At 40.4% G+C, this 20516-nt stretch overlaps 1 protein-coding gene and 1 long non-coding RNA gene across 3 annotated transcripts in view; one reads left to right on the forward strand and one right to left on the reverse strand.

Annotated features, from left to right (window-relative positions):
* Window positions 1-8833: 8833 nt before the first annotated feature.
* On the reverse strand, window positions 8834-13625 carry C1GALT1C1 (C1GALT1 specific chaperone 1). Of its 2 annotated transcripts, none has more exons than XM_043571087.1 (2): window positions 13513-13625; window positions 8834-11180 (listed from the first exon to the last, which is right to left on the reverse strand). In XM_043571087.1, exon 2 carries the CDS (start codon window positions 11173-11175, stop codon window positions 10222-10224), a length of 954 nt encoding a protein of 317 aa, XP_043427022.1. In that variant the 5' UTR covers window positions 11176-11180; window positions 13513-13625; the 3' UTR covers window positions 8834-10221. The 2 variants fall into 2 exon arrangements, with proteins under 2 accessions (XP_043427022.1, XP_043427023.1); XM_043571088.1 differs by lacking the exon at window positions 13513-13625 and adding an exon at window positions 13303-13408.
* Window positions 13626-13627: 2 nt separating this feature from the next.
* The window catches only part of LOC122477756, a 164870-nt gene continuing 157981 nt past the window's right edge, over window positions 13628-20516 (forward strand). The window contains exons 1-2 of the long non-coding RNA XR_006295758.1: window positions 13628-14186; window positions 17520-17589. This is a non-coding gene — a long non-coding RNA (uncharacterized LOC122477756). The remainder of the gene's footprint in view (window positions 14187-17519; window positions 17590-20516) is intronic.

Below are 20516 nucleotides of genomic sequence, written 5' to 3' on the forward strand. Positions count from 1 at the left end.
TCCACTTTTCTTTTTTTTTTTTTTTTTTTAAAGTGGATTGTGATTTTTTAAAAAATTTTTTTTTTAACATTTATTTATTTTTGAGACAGAGAGAGACAGAGCATGAACGGGGGAGGGTCAGAGAGAGGGAGACACAGAATCTGAAACAGGCTCCAGGCTCTGAGCTGTCAGCACAGAGCCCGACGCGGGGCTCGAACTCACGGACCGCGAGATCACGACCTGAGCCGAACGAAGTTGGCCGCTTAACAGACTGAGCCACCCAGGCGCCCCTATTCTTTCCACTTTTCTATTTCAAAAGGAGACTTTCTGTCTTTGTCGCCAAATGCTGGGGTTGTCCTAGGCTGATGCATGATAAAGCCCCCCAGGCTTGGAAATTTGCAAACCAGTGAGATGATTTTGTGATGAAACTGCATGTTGGATTGATACTACCTGTGATTGAGCTTAAATTTGAGACAACTTTTAAAAGGAGCTGTGCACTTTCTATCAGGGCTTGAAATGTCTGTTTCTACACACTGATGTCTTAATAAGTTTTAGTTTCTCATGATCTGATTTTGTATGCACTTCTTGGTCTGGGTACTGTTTTCATCAGGTCAAAAGCTGCCCCATTCAGAATTCACTTTGTAAAGCCAAACTCACTGTTCATTTAAACATCTGGACTAGGTTGGACAGGATGAGGAGGATGGGAGGAGAGTCCTTTTTGCCCTGTAGGCTCTGGAAGGTTTCTTAGAGAGTTGGTTTATCCAGGATTAGGAAAAAGTATGCTTTTGTATGACTAAGATCTTTCTGAAGTTTGCTTGTGTAAGCATTTTAGATTTCAGAAAGTTCAGTCTGAAATGTATGTGAATATAGAGTAGAAACAGTTTCATTTGGTGGGATAATGGCTGTCTCTAACTCATGAAATTAATTTCTCCTAAATAGCTTTCAAAAAGCCCAGGATTAGAAAATATTTGTCAATGGCAGTGCTTTATTCTGTTTTAAAAATAGTAGGTCTAAAATCTAGTAAAATGTGGACACTTAGCCCTGTACTTATTTTATGTTGTGATTTACAAGGTACAAATTTTATATTTTGTAAAATGTTTTGAAAGAAGTCGACAAAGTAACTCCCCTTTCTTGCCCCCAAATGCGGAAGTCTGAGAGAAGAAGGCACATGGCCGCATGAGCTTCTGGGTATTGTCAAACCCAATTTTCTCCCAACTACCAAATGCCCAGTTACATTTACTGGGGATGCAGGAGTCCCATTTAAGCAGTGGTTTTTGCCAATATAAAGAGAAACATCTTGATTAAAGTCTGAAGAGATAGGAACCATACTGATTTGGGCAGTTTTGGCTCTAATAATGTCTAATTTGCTGTGAAAGGGGAACTCGCTCTCAGTTAATGTTCTTAAAAGCAACTTCTGAATTTCTCCTGAAAACATATTGACTTTATAAAAAAAGCTGTTTGAGGAAGAGCTGTTTTATTGCATGGCACAGATTAGATGTACAGATGTTATCTTAAAACTTAATTAAGGAGTTCCCTTAGAATTTGAATATTCAATACCAGCTATTATTCACATCAACATTTTAATATTTTACCATCTAGGTATTTAATAAAAAGGATTGATCCATATTTAGCTGTGTGAAGTGCTAGTTAATTTGTTCAAATGGCTAAGAGGGAAAGGTAAATAACATTCCCTGGGTGCCTATATGCACAAGCTCTACTTGCAGTATCTTGCTTAATCTTTACGATGATTCTGTGAGGTAGATTTGAATTCTCATTTTACAAATGAGGAAACTAAGGCACCTGAAGATACATAACTAATAAATGACAGAATTGGGATTTGAACCTACGACTGCCTCACTGCAAACCCTGTTTTGCAGAAAGTCTCCCCTCACGTTTCATAAAATGTTAACCTCAGCCCACAGTCGTATCCCCATCTTTGTTTATGGGTTATTGGAGAGGAGTGTAAATTGGCCTGGCCTCTGTTCCACAGTGGGGAAAATATGGGTAGGATTTGAAGGTGAGAAGAATGGGTTGCTTGCACAGTGTCTTATCTGTGCTTCTGAGGGAATTTCTCTTTCCCCCTCATCAGCGGGTTATGTGGGGGAGAACCTTCTGAAATTGTGGACTCAGTCCTGAGGACTGAACTTTTTCTATTAGTCACCTTCAAGCCATGTGATTTGTGACCATTTACAGGTTAGGCCATTTAGGAGCCTTTGCGGATCTTTTTAGAAAAGGATACAATGGGGAGGGTTAGTCACGTGGGGGAGATTATAATGTGCAAAGGCAGGGCTAGCAGCTGCTTTATGACTATCCATATATTCAGAAGGTAAATAGGGGAAAGGATTAGCGAATATGAAAATTAATGACAGGGGCAGTTTGGTTCAGTTGTAATCTAAGGAAAAAAAGCTGAGGGGTCTAATCTATATATTGCTCTAGATCCAGTGATTTAATTTTCAGAAGGAAGGTCCATGCAAGGAAATGGCCTGGGGCCTGCTAAAAGTCAGGTTGCAATTGACATAGCATTCAAGACAACCAGAGAAACAAATAGGACTTTGGGAAGAAACTTCAAGTTTTCTCCCATTCATGTACTAGCCTTGGGGTGGGGGGTGGGGGGCTTATACTTCTGGAACTGGTTAGAAATGTGCTATAACTATAAAATACATACTGGATTTCAGACAATAAAAAATGTAAACTAGCACATTAATTTATTTTCTGGTTACATGTTGAAATGACAACATCTTGGATATACCGGGTAAAATAAAATACTAAAAGTAATTTCACCCATGTCTTTACTTTTTTAATGTGGCTACTAGAAAATTTAAAACAACTCACGTGGCTCACATATTTCTATTGGATGGCACTGGACTGGAGAATAGGCAGTATTCCCTGAAATTTCCCTCTAGATTCAAGTGCCTTAGAGTGGTTAAGTACAGAAAGGAAGATTCCCGGTGCCAGTATTCACTCCTCCATCAAGCTACGACCAGTTTTTCCCCTTTCCTCTCAGATGGTATGGGGCTTCTGTTTTGACTATTAGAACATCCCCGTTTAGCCAACACTTAGTACCTATGTGGATGTCTTTTTTTAATATATATTTTTATTTTTGAGAGAGAGAGCGGGGGAGGGGCAGAGAGGGAGACACAGAATCTGAAGCAGGCTCCAGGCTCTGAGCTGTCAGCACAGTACTGACACAGGGCTCAAACCCACAAACTGTGAGATCATGACCTGAGCCAAAGTCAGATGCTTAACTGACTGAGCCATCCAGGCGCCCCTGGATGTCTCTTATCAGTCACTCACTAGATCAAAGCATTCATGTTGTTTTTAAAGAAAAAGGCAAGCCCATCCCATTAAGGGCATCCTTCCTCCATCACTCCCATCCATCCATGCATCTGTTGAAAATCTGAGTCTTCTTTTTAGGTCTGTTCTTCCTGTCAAAGCTTTTGCCAAATTGCCAAAGCAACAGCATAATCAAATATGGCCATTCTTGCATGGATTTAGTGAAAACTATGAAAGAAATGAGAATTATGAGTATTTATCGAATTGAGGACTTTGAAGGCAAAAGGACCACCATATTCTAATAATGAACTATAGCTTGTTTTATTGCTCATGCAGAGCTTACATGAAGTGATTGACTCTTTGTATGAATTATATGACTTTGGGCCTCTTTTGCTTTCCACAAAATACCAGGCCTAGTGTTGAGCTGGTAGACACTCTGTTTATGCAAGGAACATTATGTTGTACAGATGTCTCACTAATAAAGGTGGATTTATCTTTTTTTAAAGTTTATTTAAGTAACCTTCACACCCAACCTGGGGCTCAAACTCATGACCCCAAAATCAAGAGTTGCACGTTCCTCTGACTGAGCCAGCCAGGCACCCCAAAGGTAGATTTATCTTTTTAAACAAAAAAAATTACGGTAATTTTAAAGTCGGTAAGCTTCCAACTTAGGCTCAGGTTATGATCTCACCATTCATGGGTTTGAGCCCCGTGTCGGCTCCACCCTGATAATGTGGAGCCTGGAGCCTGCTTGGGATTCTCTCTCTCCCTCTTTCTTACCCCTTTCCCCCTCAAAAAAATAAAATTATAGTAGGGGCGTCTAGGTGGCTCAGTTGGTTAAGCGATCAACTTCAGGTCATGATCTCGCGGTTCGTGAGTTTGAGCCCCGCTTCAGGCTCTCTGCCATCAGGACAGAGTCTGCTTTGGATCTTCTGTTCCCCTTTCTCTCTACCCCTCCCCCTGAGTCTGTCTCTCAAAACCCATTAAATATTAAAATTATGGTAGAAACTTCAGATTTATACCATCATTTCGTACTTTCTGAACAAGTCATTTCCCCCATTATCCTTTAAATACTTAATTTTATCCTTGATGATATTGGAATTATTGAGTGATAACTTTTTTATTTTTTATTTTTTGAGGGGGGGGGAGGGGCACAGGGAGAGGGAGAGAGAGAATCTAAAGCAGGCTCCAGACTTCAAAATGGATGAAAGACCTAAATGTAAGACAGGAAGCCATCAAAATCCTCCAGGAGAAAGCAAGCAAAAACCTCTTTGACCTTGGCCACAGCAACTTCTTACTCAACAAGTTTCCAGAGGCAAGGGAAACAAAAGCAAAAGTGAACTACTGGGACCTCATCAAAATAAAAAGCTTCTGCACAGGAAGGAAACAATCAGCAAAACTAAAAGGCAAACAATGGAATGGGAGAAGATATTTGCAAATGACATATCAGATAAAGGGTTAGTATCCAAAACTGATAGAGAACTTATCTAACTCAACACCCAAAAAACAAATAATCCAGTGAAGAAAGGGGCAAAAGACATGAATAGACACTTCTCCAAGGAAGACATCCAGATGGCCAACTGACACATGAAAAAATGCTCCACATCACTCATCATCAGGGAAATACAAATCAAAACCACAATGAGATACCACTGCACACCTGTCACAATGGCTAACGTTAACAACTCAGGCAACGACAGATGTTGGCAAGGATGCGGAGAAAGAGGATCTCTTTTGCATTGTTGGTGGGAATGCAAACTGGTACAGCCACTCTGGAAAACAGTATGGAGGTTCCTCAAAAAATTAAACATAGAACTACCCTATAACCCAGCAATTGCACTACTAGGTATTTATCCAAGGGATATAGGTATGCTGTTTTGAAGGGGCACATACACCCCAATGTTTATAGCAACACTATCAACAATAGCCAAAGTGTGGAAAGAGCCCAAATGTCCATCAATGGATGAATGGATAAAGAAGATGTGGTGTATACACACACACACACACACACACACACACACACACACACACACAGAATGGAGTATTACTTGGCAATGAAAAAGAATGAAAGCTTGCCATTTGCAACTACATGGATGGAACTGGAGTAAAATTAGAGAAAGACAAGTATCATATGACTCCACTCATATGAGGACTTTAAGATACAAAACAGAGGAACGTAAGGGAAGGGAAGCAAAAATAATATAAAAACAGGGAGGAAGACAAAACATAAGAGACTCATAAATATGGAGAACAAACAGGGTCACTGGAGGGGGTGTGGGAGGGGGGATGGGCTAAATGGGTAAGGGGCATTAAGGAATCCACTCCTGAAATCATTGTTGCACTATATGCTAACTAACTTGAATGTAAATTGAAAAAAAAAAAAAAAAAGGCTCCATGCCCAGTGCAGAACCCAGCATGGAGCCCGATGTAGGGCTCAATCTCACCACCATGAGATCATCACCTGAGCTGAAATCAAGAGTTGGACACTTAACCGGTTGAATCACCCAGGAGCCCCTTGAGTGATTTTAAAAAATGTTTTTAAATGTTTATTTATTATTGAGAGAGAGAGACAGAGCATGAGCAGGGGAGGGGCAGAGAGAGAGAGGGAGACACAGAATCTAAAGCAGGCTCCAGGCTCTGAGCTGTCAGCACAGAGCCCGACGCGGGGCTTGAACCCATAGACCGCGAGATCATGACCTGAGCCAAAGTTGGACGCTTAATCGACTGAGCTACCCAGGCGCCCCATCCCCTTCAGTGATTTTTAGTTAAACTTTGGGGGACTCTTTTGTGGAGAGGTTGGCAAACATTTCTGAATTTCTTTGTATGCCAAAAAAAAAAAGCTAAACTTACAAACATAAAGCTCTTCATGACACCACTCAGATCCTGCATCGAATTCATCAATACAAGTCAGCCAGCACTTAAAGGAACACAATATTCTTTTTTTTTAATGTTTATTTGGGGGGGGGTAGGGCCAGAGAGAGAGGGAGACACAATGTGAAGCAGGCTCCAGGCTCTTTGCTGACAGCGCAGACACAGCCTGATGTGGGGCTCAAACTCACAAACCGTGAGATCATGACCTGAGCCTAAGTCAGAAGCTTAACCGACTGAGCCACCCAGGTGCCCCAGGAACACAATATTCTTAAAAAATTAAGGGGAAATTAGTGGTACCTCATCACTAGACTCTGTGATTTTGGTAACCTTCCTAATACAGGTGTGCCCTGTTTTAAGAAGGCCCAATTAGGGTGCCTGTGTGGCTCAGTTGGTTAAGTGTCTAACTCTTGATTTAGGTTCAGGTCATGATCTCATGGTTCATGGGATTGAGCCCTGTGTTGGGCTCAATGCTGACAGCATGGAGTCTTCTTGGGATTCTACCTACCTCCTCTTGGGATTCTCTCTACCTCCTCTCTCTCAAAATAAATAAACTTCCCTCAAAATAAATAAACTTGAAAAAAAAGCCCAAAAGAAGGGTGCCTGTGTGGTTCAGTTGGTTAAGTGTCCAACTCTTGATTTCGGCTCGAGTCATGATCTCACAGTTTGTGAGTTTGAACCCCATGTTGGGCTCTGCACTGACATTGTAGAGCCTGCTTGGGGTTCTCTCTCTCCTCCCCTCTCTCTGTCCCTCCCCTGCTGTCTCTCTCTCTCAAAATAAATATACATTTTTAAAAAGCCCAAAAGATGAGTTTAAATGCATTACAGCAAAATCTGGGCACTATAAATCAGATTGGATACATAAGCAACCTTTTAGCTACATGAAAAGAAAAAGGGCAAGGGGTCTAATCTGTATTTTCCTCCAAACTGAGTGTTTTCATTTTGAGGAGGAAGATCTAGTGATTAAATTCACACAAGGAGATGGCCTAGGGCCTGCTAAAAGTCAGGTTGCAGTTTCCACTGCATTCAAGATACTCAGCAAGATAAATAACTTTTAGAAGAAACTTCAAATTTTCTCTCATTCACATCTCACCCAGTGGGTCTAACATTTCTGGAATTGGTTAGACCTGTGTTGTTCAATATGGTAGCCACTAGCCATATGTCAAATATATTCACAACCATGATCAATTTTCATTAGACTTTCACTCTTCCCAATTCTGTCCTCAATAACAGAGCGAGGTCAGGGTTACAGTTTTTGCCTATTGAGTGCACAGTGATCAAAACTGTAACCGTGACCTCAGTAATACTATTTTCTATGTTACTGATTCAGATTTTATCTACAAGACTGGGTACAAATAAGTTCAAAGACACAGCATATTATTTATTTTTCCTCTTTTTAAAAAAAGTTTATTTTTGAGAGAGAGAGAGAGAAAGAGGCAGAGAGATGGAGACACAGAATCTGAAGCATGCTCCAGGCTCTGAGCTGTCAGCACAGAGCCTGACGTGGGGCTTGAACCCACAAACCGTGAGATCATGGCCTGATGCAGAGTCAGACGTTTAATTGTGCCACCCAGGTGCCCTGAGGCAGCATATTATTTAAGACAAATAATATTTTATAAAGGAAAACTTGTGTATAAAAATACAACCAAAAGCATCAATTTGGTTTATTTCAAACATTTTTTAAATTTTTTATTAAAGTTTTTTTAATGTTTAATTTTGAGAGAGACAGAGAGACAGAGCACGAGCTGGGGACAGCAGAGAGACAGGGAGACAGAGAATCCGAAGTAGGCCCCAGGCTCTGAGCTCTCAGCACAGAGCCCGATGTGGGGTTCAAACTCATGAACCGAGATCATGACCTGAACCGAAGTCAGATACTTAACCGACTGAGCCAACCAGGTGCCCCTAAAAATTTTTTTAAGTAATCTCAACACCCCATGTGGGGCTCAAACTCACAATTCCAAGGTCAAGTTGGCATGCTGTACCAACTGAGCAAGCCAGGCACCCCTGAAGAGCATCCATTTGGTTTAAAAAGCAATTGTTACCTGAGGCGCCTGGGTGGCTCAGTTGGTTAAGTGTCTCACTTCAGTTCAGGTCATGATCTTGCAGTTTGAGCCCCGTGTAAGGCTCTGTGCTGACGGCTCAGAGCCTGGAGTCTGCTTCAGAATCTAGGTCTCCCTCTCCCTCCCCTGCTCACACTGTCGCTCTCTCTCAAAAATAAAATAAACATTAAAAAAAATAAAAGCAATTATTATCTTAGCACCCACTAGAAAATCAAACAATGGGATGCATTCTCTGATATATTTATTACAATTACACCTTAATATACTAATATAATTGAAGCCGATAAATGCATAATTAAAAAAATATATTGTTGGGGCACGGTTGACACTAGTAAAATTTTTTAACGTTTTTATTTATTTTTGAGACAGAGAGAGACAGAGCATGAACAGGGGAGGGTCAGCAAGAGGGAGACACAGAATCTGAAACAGGCTCCAGGCTCTGAGCTGTCAGCACAGAGCCCGACGCGGGGCTTGAACTCACAGACTGCGAGATCATGACCTGAGCCGATGTCGGCCACTTAACCGACTGAGCCACCCAGGCGCCCCACGGTTGACACTTCTAAACTGGGTGTCACACTCAGGGTGATATTGTTTATCATTGTACTTACACCAAACATGACTAGATCTGTATTAATTGCATCTGAGACCACATATTAGGGTGCTTGATAAAGAGATTTTTATTATTTTTAAAAATTAACAATTCTTCATTTTAACCAAAAACCCCAATAAGGAAGATCAGATCAATTTTTAAAAAGTGCTTTACACACCATTCTGATGATCAATAATAATTTGAAGCCTGAGGCCCTCGAGGAAATTCTTTCTGGTTTGCAAAAGCTATGGGAGACCATTAACATCATGAGGCCAGTTACGGCAAATATTGATCTCTAAAATGTCATGGTCTCACACCCTATGGGGGGCGGGGGCTTATGGATCTGACTTAATATAGCATGTGCAGGCCTGATTATAGGACAAATCAGTTCCAAGTACTTCACACATTTATAAGCACAAGAACTATTGTATCCACCAGTGGATAAAGCTTCTGTGTAACCACTGAAATGAGGCAAATGGTATGGTAATCCAAGGTGACTGGTGAGGTTAAGGCCTCCACACCCAAAACCATTGGATAGGATGCAACTATGAACATGGGAAAAATCTCAGGATTTTAACAGGTAAAGAAAAACCAGGGCAGACTCCACTGCCAGATTACCAAAACAAGTTCTTCAAAGACTTCCAAAGAACTCATCCACCCAGCAGCAGTAAAGAACACTCAAGTATTTTTATCCAAACCACAGCCAAGAGCTTGATAAAGTGGGAAACAACACAGTTAAATGTTAAATGAAATTAGATTCTTCATAGTGACCACCCCTATTTCATTATCTGCACAGAGAAGTAGAAGAGAGTTACACTGAGCTTGTGTATGCTGAGGAGTGCCACTAAATTAGCTCCTGGTGAAATTATTAACCTTTATAGATCATTTTCACTTTTTCTCCCAGGGACGCAATTCCACTTTCACTGTAACATTAGTTGGGAACATTTATTTCCTTTGTGGCTTGGTTGTGTATTTTGAGAAAGCAATCCATGGGCCCTTGCAAAAGTTCAGAACATATATCAGCATTACAAGTAATGGAAAACACATAGCTGAAAGTTTTAATCACAAATTCACAACTAGAGATTTCATTCACGTATCTTAGAAAGCTAAAAACACATGTTAAACTTTTTAATGGATCAGCAAAAATATGTGCCACAGATTCATAATTTAGAATTTATCACATAAATATAATATTTATAAATATCTTTTATTTGCAAAATTATTCTTAAAACATTTCTTTCCAACATGTTTGACGTTTTCACATGTGTTTTAAGGGGGAAAAACCACCCTATTTAAAATGTACCACTAAACTTTAATGTGCCATTAAACCAGTGCCACCAAAGTAAAAAAAGGAAAAGAAACATACTGCTGTGTTGGACATGCAGTTGTTACTGCAAATAGTGACAATACCTGTCCTATATGGTGATTGTACACATGCTCTTCTTTCACTTCTCAGTCATTGTCAGAACCATTTGGAGGTAAGAAGACCAATGCATCATTGAAAATATGCCCAAACGCCCTAAGACGGTATACTCCATACATCATCACATGCATCTGATTAGGAGTCAGTCCATTAAAAGTAACAGCCATATCCGAACAGCATCCTTCTACCACCAGGTTGGGGTGATTAGTCATTGCCTCTTTAATAAAAAGCCCAATGGATTTGGTATTAAATACATCTTTTCCTTCAGAATCTTCTGCATTTTCTGCAAACACTCCAGCATATTTCAGGCAGACTGCTAGCTGCTTATCTTCAGATATCTTCCAAATCATCCCTCCCTGTTCAGGACACTTTTCAGGGATACTGAGAAGGCTGTTAAGCCTTTTCATGGATTCTATACTTAAGACAATGCCTCCTTCCACACTCACATATTCAAGGTCTCCAGATTTTATAGTGTGGCCTAGATAGAAAGGTTGTGATGGATCCTTTTTTAACAAAAAATACTTTAAGTTTTCAATAATAGCAAATGTAGAGGGGCGTGCAAGGAAGAACCAGTTGTATTGGTCTCTGTATTTATCAAAGGCATATTTGTAAGCTTTTCTCATCATCAACCACATGTCATTTGTTTCCATGTTAATTGACTCAAACACTTTAACATTTTCAGAACTGAAGAATTCTGCTTTGTCACAGTGTTTGGTCCAAGTCTCCTTCACTGCAGCCCAAAGACTCACATCTTTGGGTTTTACAAGAATGATACAGTATACTCGAAAGCTCTTACTGAGCTCCATGCGTTCATCCTCTGAAATCTTCGAGATATCTTCTTTATTAGGAGCTTGTAGGTGATGATGCTCATGGTGCATTCTGTTTCCATGACCAATCCTAATGTGTCCTAGCATAGTGATCAAGGCACAGAAAATGCTTCCGAGCATCACACCCTTCAAAAATGAACTGCTTTCAGAAAGCATTTTTCCTATAAAGAAGAAAAAAGATCCTTAGGATACTTAATAGAAAAGGATTAGTCTAGTGATTTGATTTGGTATGCCTTATAGACTTACATTTTGCTCTTAACATTAAAAAAAGTTCCCAAGTTTGAAATCAAGTTAGTTGCATAGAATACCAAGAAGTCTAAGAATCTTTAGCTTCCAATGGTATCTGATTACTGTTCTGTATAAACTGGAACTTTGCAACAACACCTCTATGCACTAGAATTTTCTGGGAGGCCATTTTTGCACTTCTTCTATGGGGATTTAATTAACTAAGTACTAAATCAAAACATTAACTCTAAAAATCAATGTTGTAGGGGCGCCTGGGTGGCGCAGTTGGTTAAGTGTCCGACTTCAGCCAGGTCACGATCTCGTGGTCCGTGGGTTCGAGCCCCGCATCAGGCTCTGGGCTGATGGCTCAGAGCCTGGAGCCTGTTTCCGATTCTGTGTCTCCCTCTCTCTCTGCCCCTCCCCCGTTCATGCTCTGTCTCTCTCTGTCCCAAAAATAAATAAACGTTGAAAAAAAAAATTAAAAAAAAAAAAATCAATGTTGTAGAGGTTGTCAGTCCGTCATTCTCTTTAAAGGAATTTCACTTCACAAGCTTGCTTATATTATTTAAATATTTCTGTATATGAATGGACTTTATATCAAAACCTTAAATTGAACAGATAGAACCACCTATAATTAGCAAATCACCAATGACATCTGTGCTAGCATTTCTGTTCTTAACCTAGTGCTTTATTTAACTGATGGCTGCTGTCCTTAGGTGTTCTGAGTACATCTATATCAAATTTCTTGAGATTGAAACCATACATGTTAATATTTACTCTTTTGCTCCTAAGACTAAATGGTTTCTGATACAGTAACCCAACTAACTGATGTAATAAAAGCCCATAATGAAAATAGTTAAATTATTTAGATGAGAACTGACTCAATATAGGCATATCTGGGGAACCATTAACCAACATCTTTATTGCCTCCAAAGGCATTTTCTTATTCTCTGGGGAAGTAGAAAGAGAAAAGTCTACACTTTTATTTCAATCAGAAATGAAAAGAAAGCCAACATTAAATACAACTGTTGAGATTTCCCAATCTTCTATCTTCACAAGAAATGTTCTACTGAGCTACTTAGATTTTTCTCTTTGTCTCTTAAAGCTGAAAGAAGCCTTAGAAGTCACCTAATACCATTTTTTCTCACTTTACAGACAGGGAAAGAGAGGGTCTACAGAGGTTAAGTAACTGACCCAAAGTCACACAGTCAGTGGTAGAACTAAACCAGCAATCAGATCTCTTGAGATCAGTGTAATGCTTTTTCTATTACAGAATAGTGATCTGAACAGTGCTTCTATTCATACTGTTGAAAATTTAATAGATGGGTTACTGGATAACCTTGTTTTCCTACAAATGAAAAAAATATGGGGTTTGTTAACCGTAATTGACATTTTGCACCCACGATCAACATCCTGCTAGAAGGAAACCACCCCTTTGGTTTTCTTCTAGAGGAAATGGACTTTGACTTCTACTAGGACAAGGTGTGGAATAGTTTGACAGATGTAATTCCTGAGTGGGGGAGGAAGGGTGAGCAAAGAGGCTGGACGGTTTTCCTATGTCACTCACAGAACTTGATCAATACACAGCTCTATGAAGAAAGAGAACTGACAGAAAATAAGCTCTGCTTAGTATCAGAATTCTCAGATGCACTCTAAAAGTAATTTATATAGGATTTTGACATTTCATATTATACAATTTTCATTATTTCTAGCCCATATATGATAATCCACACGTGTCTCTTAGTTTGATAATAGCATATCTAGATCAGAATTCTTCCTGATGGGGATACTACTCATGGATCATTTGCATAAATTATTCTAAGGAGATTTTTTTTCTCCATCAGGGGAGGCAAAAAAATGTAACACTGAAGATGTACATGATAGGATATTTGTTGCAGAGGAGAGGGAAACTTAAAACTGCACACAGGCATAAATGAAGCAGAAACTCCCAGAGTGGTTTCTGAGATGGCATCTTTTTAGAAGGTCAAAGTGGTTGGATGGAGTATGGAAAAGGGAGAAGAACGAAATAGAGAAAAACGAGAGGGAGGACGTGGTCACCTCAAAACCCCACTGAGGGGCCAAGGCAGCACCTCCAGGAAGGCAGTTCTCGGTCTCCCCGACTAACTACTGCACCCCCGGCACCTGCCCTGGGATCCGGCGTGGAGCATGCTGGGAGTGGGCCAGGGCCCAGGCCTTCCCCCAGGAGAGGGGCGGGGTCGATCCGCTCCGGGGTCCGCGCAGGGTGCGGGCCGACGCCCCAGCACTCACCCGCGTCTACAACGGCTCAGGGGCGGGAAAGCGCAGCCGCGCACGGCTTTCCTCTCACGTTCGCGCGCCACACGCTTACGCTCCTGGTCGGGCTGCTCTAGCTGCAGGCGGTGTTCTCTCGTTGGTTTCGCTAAAGGCGGGGAGGGCCAGGAAGTGAACGCCGCTACGGCGCGGGTAGCGGGGCGGGGCGGGGCGGGGCAAAGGAACCCACGGCCAGGCGGAGCGGCCGGCCCGTGCTGACGTCGGAAGGGCCGGCACGCACGCGGCGCTCCTTTATTCCCCGCCTCCCGCGGAGTTCACAGAAGCGCGTCTAGCTGGCGTGACCCGCACGCTTGCCTGTATCCAATGGGACGCCCGGAGGCGTGCGTGCGTAAGAGCCGCTGACACCTCCCACCTCTTCACCTTCTTGGCGTGGAAACCGCGAGAGTGAGGTAGAGCTTTGCTGCTGGCAGCGCTTGTGTCAGGTTTCTCGGTGGTTTCTCTCACGTGCTCCTGCATCGTTGCACCTTCATATCGACGAGAGGGTGCGCCAGCCCGTATTCCTGGGCTGGGACCAAAGTGCAAGCCACTGAAATATTCCTCGAATTATGAGGGCAAGGATTTTCTGTGGTTATTGGAATGGCATCTGAAGCCCCACTGACTGGAATCCAATCCTGTCTTCACCGCGTCCTTTGGTATGCTGGGAAAGTTACTTCACCTCGCTATGCCTCAGTTCCCTCCTTTGTAAAGTACAGAAAATATCACAGTAGTGCTAGGAGATTAAATGAGTGCATATGACTCCATTAGCAAAAGACCAAGCACAGAATAAGCATTCATTAAATGTTGGCTATTACTATTATTCATCCCTGTATCACTGGCACCTAGCTTAGTGCCAGCGCACAGTAGACAATACATGTTTGTGGAATTAATGAATGTTAGAACTACAAATGAGACTAGGACCAGAAAGGAAAGGAACTTCCTAAAGGCCACACAGTAATTAATGTTGGAAGTGAGACTAGAATCCAGGTGTCCTAATTACAAGTGCAGAACTCTGTTAAACACATGATCTTTTAAAATTCTTTTTTTTTTTTTTGTGGTAGCGAGGGTTTTTGCTAAAAAACACAATTTACCCCAAATATTTAAAATGACTAGGTTCCATCCAGATAACATTGAGTGGTGACTGTCTTGGGTCTGAGTTCCTAAAGATAAATGTTTTGAGTATTGACAGTGACCCAGTTTAAATAGACTGAAGGTTTCCTGAAGCACCGAAACAACAAATAGATATTAGGCAACTACTATCCTAGCAGCACTAACCTAAATTCTGGAGATACAGTGGTGAACAAAATTGGCCCCCTGCCTTCATGGAGCTCTTAGTTTAGCAGGGAAGAAAGACATTGAACAATTCATTACAAATAATTATAGTGGTGGTATGTTCTGTGAAGGAATACAAAAACAAGTTTTAGAACTGGAAAGGAACTTAAGTATCTCCACTGTGTTTTGTTAAATGCTATATATTGTCATTGTCACATATATATAAACATATATATGTATATATGGACATACATAGTTCAGTGAAACAAGTTGCAGAATAATGTGTATAGTATGATTATACTTTGGTCTAAACAAAATTTTATATATGTGTGCATGTTTGATCTGTATGAGCAGGGAGAGTTGTGAAAGACTGGGCAGGCTGTTAAGATTACATCAGGAGGTTGAGGTGGAGGTGATTAGCTTTGTCTTTATACATCCTTGTAATGCATTGTTTCACTAGTTATAATAAGCATTTGTTACTTTTGAATTTGAAGAACAGCAAATAAAGGGATCTTCAAAATGAGAGGGACAAAGAGTAAAAGGAAAAGTTACCAAAAAAAGTACTTTTTTAAGGACAGATTGACATGGCATTTAGAATTCAGAGACTGACAAAGTGACAGTTTAAAATGCCACTTCTGGGGTGCCTGGGTGGCTTAGTCTGAAGCATCTGATTTTGGCTCAGGTCATGATCCCAGGGATCATGGGATTGAGCCCTGTGCTGTTAGCATGGAGCCTACTTGGGATCCTCTCTCGCTGTCTCTGCCCCCTCTCTCAAAATTAATAAATAAACATTAAAAAAAATGCCACTTCTTTCTAGTACAGGAAGGTATGCCAAACTGGAACTACTGATAACAGGATGCTCTGAAGCAGAATAAACCATGGGATATGTAACATCAAAGGCACTGTTATTGAGAGGTTGTCCAAGAACCCAGTTCTCTACCTAAAGCAGAGCTGAAATACACTTAATCATTGGAAGTGAAGTTAGTAAGATGATTGACTTGTAGTTAGGTGATTGCATTTTTAAAACACCATTCCACAATGTAGCCCTAATTTAAAAATACATGCAAATAGTATCTATTAAAATTAAGAATATTTATACCCTTGGCTCAGCCAACCCACTTATAATCTCTCTCCCAGAAATTAAAGGCCCAGAATGTAAGGCTAAATGTATTGTTGTCTTATAACAGCAAAAGTGGGAAACATCCATCAATAAGAGAATGGTTGAATTAATTATAGGGCATCCATACAGTGGAATATTTAGCATAAGATAAACAGTTTATTTCACTTACCTACATTAAACACTTCACTAAAAACATTAACCTGCACCTTATGCAGGTTGCTTTTGAGTTTGGTTGCCCTCATGTACCCAGCATGTAAGGCAAGATTGCATTTAAAGCTGATAATACTGCATTTTTTTCTTAAAGTTTTTTTTTACATTTATTTATTTTTGAGAAACAGAGTGAGACAAAGTGTGAGCGGGGGTGGGGCAGAGAGAGGACACACAGAATCTGAAGTAGGCTCCAGGCTCTGAGCAAGCGGTCAGCACAGAGCCTAATGCGGGGCTCAAACCCACAAACTGTGAGATCATGACCTGAGCCCAAGTCGGATGGATGCTCAACTGACTAAGCCACCCAAGGTGCCCGAATACTGTATTTTTGATAAAGACCTCCTGTCAAGTGCATGGATTATTCAGCACGAGAAGTCATAAATTTCTAGTATTTGGCGATTTACTTGCATGTGAGCACTAAAATTTTCTAAATCTGGGGGTGCCTGGGTGGCTCATTTGGTTAAGTGTCTGACTCTTGATTTCATCTCAGGTCATGGTCTCACAGTTCATGAGTTCGATGCCCCGCATCAGGCTCTGCGCTGACAGTGCGGAGCCTACTTGGGATTCTATGTCTCCCTCTTTCACTGTCCCTCCCCTGCTCGCTTGGTCTCTCTCAAAAATAAATAAATAAAACTTTAAAAATAAATAAATAAATAAATAAATAAATAAATAAATAAATAAAATCTGTCCAAAGGGCTTTAGGAAATTAATATGGCTTTCCACAACAGTTCACTGGAGTAGTAAATATTGAAGAAAACCTAAGGTAGATTGTTTTCTGCATAACATCTTTTTGGAGGGTTAAAAATGTTTCTGTGTTTACCAAAATTAAGTACCTGTAATGTATGTACCTCTTCTGCCCAGAGTTTCACAACTCTTCGTCCTCAGTAAACAAATTCCCTTGTCTGGGCAAGTTCATTATTGTTTCCATTTGAGTATAGTTGGTCCCTAAACGAATCTAATTTGTGTTTTCAGGCATATTCATGCTTGTAATTTCATTTCCAAAATGTTTTTCCACTTGATGGCCATCTGAGAATTTTCTTAAAAAAAAAACACAAATGATTCACCTGCCAACAGATACATATTAACAGTATGTCAGTCACTGTGCTAAGTATTGTTTCTTTTAAAAACTTTTATTAAGGGAAATTTCAAACACATTCAGAAATAGAAGAGTGTAATGAAACCACATGTAGTTTTTTTTTTAATATTTTGTTTTTAAGTAATCTCTACGCCCAACATGGGGCTCAAACTCAGAAGCAAGAGTAGTATGCTCCACCGACTGAGCCTTCCAGGTGCCCCTGAAGTCAATTGTACTTTTTAAGGAAGCTTCAATGTCATGAGTTCAAAGCCAGTCTTGTTGAATCTATACCCCTTCTATTTCTCTCCTTTCCAGATTGTTATGAAGGACCTTCAGGACATCATATAATTTCACCCAAAAACATTTCAATGTGTGTCTGTAAGAGGTAAGAGCTTCTTTAAAAAAAAAACCCACAATGCAACTAGACAACTGAAAAATTAATTCCTTAATATAATCAAACATCTAGTGTTCAAATTAATATGTTTCTCTGTTTTTTGTGCTTCTTATAAATGGGTAGTTAGATCTAAAGTAGGATTGTCAGATTTAGCAAATAAAAATACAGGGCACCCAGTTAAGAGTGAATTTCAGATGAATAATGAATACTTTCTAGTAAAAGTATGTCCCAAATACAATGCGTGGGACATACCAAATATTGCATAGGACATGCTTACACTAAGAAAATTATTTGTCGTTTAACTAAAATGTGATTTTAACTGGGCTTCCTGAATTTTATCTGGCAACCATAACCCTAATCTAAAAGCTTTGTTTGATTAAGGTTCAGTTTGGGGTGGGGTGGGGGACAAAATTAACTTCAGGAGCCATGTAATGTCTGGTTTTCTCTGTGATGATAGCTGCATTGATGCCCAATGCCTAGATCTGCAATTCATTAGGGTCATAATATGGCGATCTTCTAATTTTCCAAGGCATATTTTTTCCACTGATTGTTATTTTTTAACTTTTTTTAAAAGTAAGCTCCTAATCCCAACTTGGGGCTTGAACTCACCACCCAGAGATCAAGAGTTGCAGGTTCCACCAACTGAGCCAGGCAGGTGCCCTTCAAGGCATATTTTTAAGAGGAACTTTGGTGTGGTGATTAAGAGGTCAGTCCTGAATCATGCATAGGAGAAAGACTTGGCTTGAGCTTTGGGTCAGCTGCTTTCTGGCTGTGTGACCTAGGGCAAGTTAGTTTGCTCCTCTCAGCCTTAGCTTCCTCATCTGTAAACCAAGGCACATTGTAGTACCTATGTCATAAGAGTTTGTGATGATCAAATGAGTTAAGGTATGTGGAGGATTTAGAACAGGGCCCAGCACACAAAGTAGATGCTCATGAAAGCTAGCCCTTATGAGACTCTTGAAGAGTTATGTACTTTAAAATTCGGCATTTTTTTAATATTAGAAACTTTAAATCCTCCATTCAACAGTTAGGTCTTATTTTCACATTAATAAAAACAGTAAAGATTTATTGAATGAATAGTGTCTCATATTTGTCCAATGCTTTGCTGTCAACAAAGGCCTTCTTCACATATATCCATTCTCATTTGATCCTCATAGCAGCCTTTTACTTGTTTATTTTTTAAACTTTTAAAAAAATGTTTATTTTTGAGAGAGAGACAGACACAGAGTGTGAGTGGGGGAGGGGCAGAGAGAGAGGGAGACACAGAATCTGAAACAGGCTCCAGGTTCAGAGCTGTCAGCACGTAGCCCGATGTAGGGCCTAAATCCATGGACCATGAGATCATGACCTGAGCCAAAATCAGATGCTTAACTGACTGAGCCACCCAGGCGCCCCTTCATAGCAGCCTTTTAATTGGAAGGACTGGTGTTATCCATTTTTTACATCTGAAGAATTTTGGGTTTACGGATATGATTTGCTTAATGTGTAACACAGCTAGAAAGTCATACAATAGAGCAGGGACCGAGTCTTAGCCCAAGACTCTTTTGATGGAAAACATTGAGTAAAACTGTGTGGTCCTCCCTCTGTGCAGCGTTTTCATTTCTTGGCTCCAGTGACATCTGCTATCTTGTTTTCCTTTTCAACTTTTCATCTGTTTCTCAAACTGCTCCTTCCCATCCCCATCCCAGGGGTCTCTTTCTTTTCTTCCTGAATGTAGTTGTTCGTCAAGGTTCTATCCTTGGGGCATTTTTATTGCTGTATTCTCCCCTTATGATATCTACTTAGTAGTTTCATTTATTCAAATATCATTCACTCGGGGAAGATGATTTCTAAATCTGTATTCCTGGCCTTTACCTCTTCATTGAGTTTTGGACCCCAAATTTCGGTTGCCTGCTTGATATCTCCATATGGCTGTTTTAGACAGAATCTTGCATTCAGTTGATCTGTTTATCTGGTCCTGCTTTTAACCAATCAACTATAAATAAACAAGGAGGACATGAGGAAATTTGAATACTTACTGATGACATTAAGTATTTGATGGCATTAAAGGCTTAATGTTAATATTTTAGTTAAGATAATTGTATGTGGCTATGTGAAGAGTATCTTTTAGAAATAGATACTGAAGTGTTTATGGATGGTATCGTATTTATGGGATTTACTTTGAAATAATCCAGTTGGGGAAAGGGGAAAGGAGGACTAGGTAAGGCTCCTGATGAAACGAGATTGGCCGTGAGTTGATAATCGTTGAGCTGGGTAATGGGTATAGGGCTTTAATCCCCTATTCTCTCAGTTTTTGTCTATGTTTGAAAATTTTAATTATAAAACATTTGAACGATTAAATAGGTCCCAAACCAAATTGATCAACCTTGCCTACATATCCATCTCCTGACAGTCATATTCCTATTAATGTCACCTATCTTCCCAGTCACTTATTATGAAAACCTAAAGGTCTCTTGGTTTCCTCCTCCCTGACCTCTGCATCCAACCAATTGGTAAGTTAGGCTGAAACTCCCTTCACAGTGAATCCTGTTTCTATCCTTTCTTTTCCATTCAAACTGCTACTATTCTACTAAGTCCTTCATTACTTCTTGACTGAATGGTGTCATAGCATTAATACATTTCTCATTTCCAGTCCCTCCTCACTTGGTATATGTAAAGCATCTAGCATAGTGCTTGGTGCTCAGTCCCTTCTCTCTTTTTCCTGACTTGTGAATTCACCTTCCTTGCTGCCTGCTTAACCCTATGATGACGTCTCTCTTCCCTGAGAAGACTGTCCCTCTCTCTCTTTCAGCATTGCCTTCTTCCCTATCCCACCTGGATCCTGCAACCTCACTGCTGCCTCCACTCCACCCCCAGCTGCCATGCTTTGTGGAGGAAGTGTGTGTCTCTGCATAAAGACTGATTTCTCACTTCCAAAA

Source organism: Prionailurus bengalensis, chromosome X (genome assembly GCF_016509475.1).
Source record: "Prionailurus bengalensis isolate Pbe53 chromosome X, Fcat_Pben_1.1_paternal_pri, whole genome shotgun sequence".
Taxonomy (NCBI): Eukaryota; Metazoa; Chordata; class Mammalia; order Carnivora; family Felidae; genus Prionailurus; species Prionailurus bengalensis.

Bases quoted from the DNA above. Each gene is read 5' to 3' on its own strand.
- C1GALT1C1 (XM_043571087.1), bottom strand. From the start codon at position 11,175: ATGCTTTCTGAAAGCAGTTCATTTTTGAAGGGTGTGATGCTCGGAAGC.